Source organism: Glandiceps talaboti, chromosome 21, assembly GCF_964340395.1.
Source record: "Glandiceps talaboti chromosome 21, keGlaTala1.1, whole genome shotgun sequence".
Taxonomy (NCBI): Eukaryota; Metazoa; Hemichordata; class Enteropneusta; family Spengelidae; genus Glandiceps; species Glandiceps talaboti.
In genome coordinates this window covers 13,422,871-13,427,519 of record NC_135569.1, presented here as the reverse complement: position 1 = coordinate 13,427,519, position 4,649 = coordinate 13,422,871, and the positions used below count along the sequence as shown (strand labels likewise).

The following is a 4,649-nucleotide window of genomic DNA, read 5'->3' as shown; positions in this document are numbered from 1 at the left end:
AAACGTTACGAACAAACGTCCGATCAAAGGTGGATAGACCGCTTAACGAAAGAGCTCGACAACACAGACAGGTTATCAGAAAAGGACAAACAATCTTTGATTGACAAAGCGAAGAAGAAACTCACAGCAGCGATAGAACACTTGCCTACATTTCCGTATAAGGGAAACCTGACAAAACTGATGAAAAGTGAACAGTTCAGAACACGGCTCATGACGCTGTTTGAAACGTCTTTGCAAGAGACGCTTTTACCAATACCATTCAGAGTGTACAGCGTTCAACAAAAACAGAGACATGGACATATAAACTGGTGGAAGAAAGTGAGTGGGAGTGGAACATGGACGGAACTGGAAACGGCTTTAAACAGTCTACAGTCCCCTCCTCTAGAGGCCGACATTATGACCACTGTGATTGCAGATTGCACACAAAGGAAAATCGTGATCGTTTCTGTAGACACGGATTGTCTTCTCTATCTCATAGCCCGTGGGTCAGATGCCATGTTGGTCAGTCAACGACCTCTAATAACACACTGCGGTCAGGTGGCAAGGAAAGGAACTTGCCTAAATTTTGATCACTTGCAGAAAGCCCATACACACACACCATGTCTTTTGTTGGACTTTTTAGTGTTGTTAAGTTTTGCAGGTTCCGACTACCATCAAAACTACCCCTATTTCGGAACGAAGGTCCAGTTACACCTGTACAAACTATTCGAACAAAAACGCCAAGCACTATTGAATGGAGAAGACGTCATGAACCACCCTTTTCCCATCGTGGAAGTAAAGAGCGAATGGTTTCAAGCAAAAGGCAACGTTGGAAAAAAACAGAAGTGGTTACAAGAGTTAAGATCCAACGACCGTTTGTTTTGCTTTCGTTTCAAGGACAGGATATGCCTGTTTGAGTTCTTACCCGCGAAACTGATCGAGTTCATCGAGGCTATTGGTAGCAAAATGAAATACCTGAAGAAGAGAACGAGTACATGGTCCCGAAATGTATTGTTTATGAGTCAATTCGAACACAACATGAGGCGACATTTCTACTTACTGGAGTACATGACAAACTGTCAAACTAACGTCGATGTTGCGGTGAAACAGGACAGTCTACTGGCCAAAAAATATGGGTATACAGCATCGGGATTGTTTCGCCTTCCCTTTTCACCCGTTGGAAATGAAAGATAAAATTGCAATAAAAAATACTCAAGTATAAATGTTTGTGTTTTGTGTTTTGTTGACTAGCATGGCTGATTACATTGCACCGAAACAATGGCTTGTTCGCTCTATCAAACGCACAGTGTTACTAACACCAAACACAATCTTCGAATCTCTCCAAATGAATGATCCGGCAAAAGAACCCATCCTTCTAGCCAATGGTATCGACAAATCAAGGTTAAAAGACCACCGACTCTTTGAAACATCGTTTTCGTCAAAATCAATTGTGTTATGTAATAAAACTACAAATCCCGATTTCAGAGAAGGCCCTTTACCAAAATGGTGGATACTTGATTCTATGAAAGTTAGTCCAGTGGAATCGTCTTCACAAAAACCTTTTTACTATACGTGGTCGGTGTATCTGGCAGACAACGAAAATCACAGGCATAGGGATTTGGCAGTACCTAAACAATGTATCGTCGATGACAAGGCAATGCAGTTTTGTGAATACAACATAAAAGATGCCAGTAAACCGGGAAACGACAAAGCAGTCTTTTCCAACGATACCAGACATATCGACAGATTGGGCGAAGTGGCCAATAATTACCAATCGTCGACGGTAGTCACCATAAAGAGACCAAAAACAGAAAAATGCAATATCGAATCGTTTGTAGGCTCCCCCCTACACTTTCGTTTAGAACAGAGGGGTTATCATATCGAACTGTCGGATTTCACGAGATACAAAGCTGTCATCGAAGACAAAAAACACGGTTTAATAGTGACAGGTGAAGAAGGAGAAGAAGACAGGGACGACTTGCAATCTCTTTTAATAGCGGCAGTGATGAACGAAACTGTGAAGTGTTGTCTTCATGGTGCTTTTGACGAAAAACTACTGGAGATTGACAGATCCACTGGAAGAGGACAGTATCCCATGAGACACAATAAGAAAGGCGAAGGTGTGGCTGCAGTAATACCGTTTGACGTCATAAAGAAATTCGTCGCTTGGGCTAAACACTTGCAAGAGGTCAGTGGGGTCAAAGACTGCAGGAACAAGCGTTTGGTTTTAATATTGAACAGGCATTATGACTACAACAACGTTTATCCCTTGCGACTTACAGTGGAGGTACAGTACAGAGTAGCCTCGTATGAAAACAAATGGAACGACGTGTCGTGTGTACTCAAAAAAATTCTCTTCCCCAAATCTATCTTTGAAAACACGACAGATGATATGGACGGACAAATGACTATAGGTGAAGCTGACGAGGAAGACGATGTTGATGATGATGATGAGGATGATGAGGAGGAGGATGAAGCTTTCCAACAAGTATTGCGAGACTATGATATAGAAAGTGAATACTAATTCTCACCATGTTAACTTTTGTATATTAATGTACATGTTCCTCGAGCTCTTTACATTGTCACGGTTGGTTGGATACAAAAAAAATGACAGTGCACTCTGCCATCATCACTTCTGCCGTTCTATTTTGCCTGTTGAGCGTGTGTTTAACACTACCTCACTACCACAATGACAACCTAATAGATGACGAATGTAATCTACATGTACAGCAATGGAGAAAAGACAGTAAATGGTTGTCTGATCGAGATTTACATTGCATTTTCACCAATGCTAATCATTCGGCCCCCTGTTTATGCAATGCGACAAAAGCCTGTATAATTCCGGGTGAACTGGTTGAATCAGTAAGAGAATCCACAAAAATATTAAACCTGAAATACGAATACAAAGGATGTGATTGTCTTTGTGACGTGGATAAAAAGGATCGTTTCAATTTCGGTAAATGGAAATGTCATCCATCAATAGACAGATTCATTCGTAGCAGAGTATTGACAACTCGACTGTGTGAAGACGCGACAACAGAAACAGAAGGTGATAGTAATACGTACGACATCAAAGATGTTTCATACGTTTTCGAGGACATCACATCTACTAACGACACAAGAACAAACCAGAAAACATCAAACGGTTTTTCTGCATTGAAAGTCAGTATTGCAATAGCAATATTCATTGGGTTGATTGTAGTGGGTATCATCATTTCAATCGTTTGTCGTGCACTGGATAAACATGGTTCCAACCCCCTAGATGAACACGAGATGCATTGATAAGAAATAAGAACTTCAGAATCTTCTTTTTTTGTATCTCTCTCAGAGTCTCTCTCTCATGCTTGTACATCATCACACAAATCAAATACATCTATTCGCAATAAAATATTCTTAATAAAACATTTATTGTCATTGTGTAATTTAAAAAAAACGTGATTGAAAACAATTAGTCACTGGTTGATAGTGGCTGTGTACTTTGTTGGTGCATCACTTCTGCAAGTAGTTCCACAAAGTATAAAAAATCCTGTATATACTCCTCACTGTTTTCTACTTGGTTTCGTATTGCAATGATTTGGTCAACACTCGGAAGCTCTTTACCATGAGGGAGAAGCTTAACAAGCTGTTCGAACAAATCGGCATTCAGTTCCTGCAGTTTTTCAAATGCAAGGTTAAAAAACGGCGCCCATACTGCCAGTACATTTGTAAACTTCCACACCAACCGTCCGTCATCGTTGCCGCTTTTGATGTGACGAAGAACTTTGGCCATCCCAACGACAGAAATGCCCAAGGGTGTTTTGATTTTGCATGTTTCTTTCATGTCATCCAATACCATCATAACGGTTGCATACTGATGGAATGGTATATTCTCTGGATTGAATTGTCGGAGAACACTCTGTCTGAGTTCCTGTAAGAACAACATAGAAAAAGAGAACGTTGTCATCCACATTGCATAGTGAATTGTAAAACATGCAATACAAGCGAAAGAGATAGAGTATATATATTCATTCATTCATTCATTCATTCATTCATTCATTCATTCAACATATCTATGTTACTTACAATGTAAGCCAAGTAGTCGTACGGTTTGTAATGCTTGTTGGCCAAAGGAGGCGCAGATGACATGGAATTTGCCAATGGTAATTCACTGGCAAAAGCTTCATCGGCTTTCCTCTTTTTCTGTAGTGTACTCTTCCCTGTGAAATACATAATTGAATGGTAAAAAATCCCCCGTCCATCGACATTTATATACTATTTCCATTGCCTTCTGACGTCATAATCTTCGTACGAGAAAGGCTCAACACAAAATGTTGACGACATGTACTTGATGTGTGCAAAACGTCATACTTTTTGAAAGATTCGATATCATGCATGTCTTTTTCACGTAACACATTGACGTCATATATTTTTTGGACGATTCGATATCGTGTATCTGATGTCATGGTGTGTGTCTCGTGCACGTAACACGTTGACGTCATATTTTTTTGGAACAATTCAATATCGTGTATCTGATGTCATGGTGTATGTCTCGTTCACGTAACACGTTGACGTCATATTTTTTTTGAACAATTCGTATCGTGTATCTGATGTCATGGTGTGTGTCTCGTTCACGTAACACGTTGACGTCATTTTTTTTTGAACAATTCGATATCGTGTATCTGATGTCATGG

At 40.0% G+C, this 4,649-nt stretch overlaps 1 protein-coding gene across 1 annotated transcript; it reads right to left on the bottom strand.

Moving 5' to 3' along the window:
- Nucleotides 1-3,427: 3,427 nt before the first annotated feature.
- LOC144451256 (uncharacterized) lies at nt 3,428-4,188 on the bottom strand. Its single transcript, XM_078142059.1, has 2 exons — nt 4,042-4,188; nt 3,428-3,886 (listed from the first exon to the last, which is right to left on the bottom strand). The coding sequence occupies exons 1-2, from the start codon at nt 4,186-4,188 to the stop codon at nt 3,428-3,430; spliced, it is 606 nt and encodes a 201-aa protein (XP_077998185.1).
- Nucleotides 4,189-4,649: the final 461 nt, after the last annotated feature.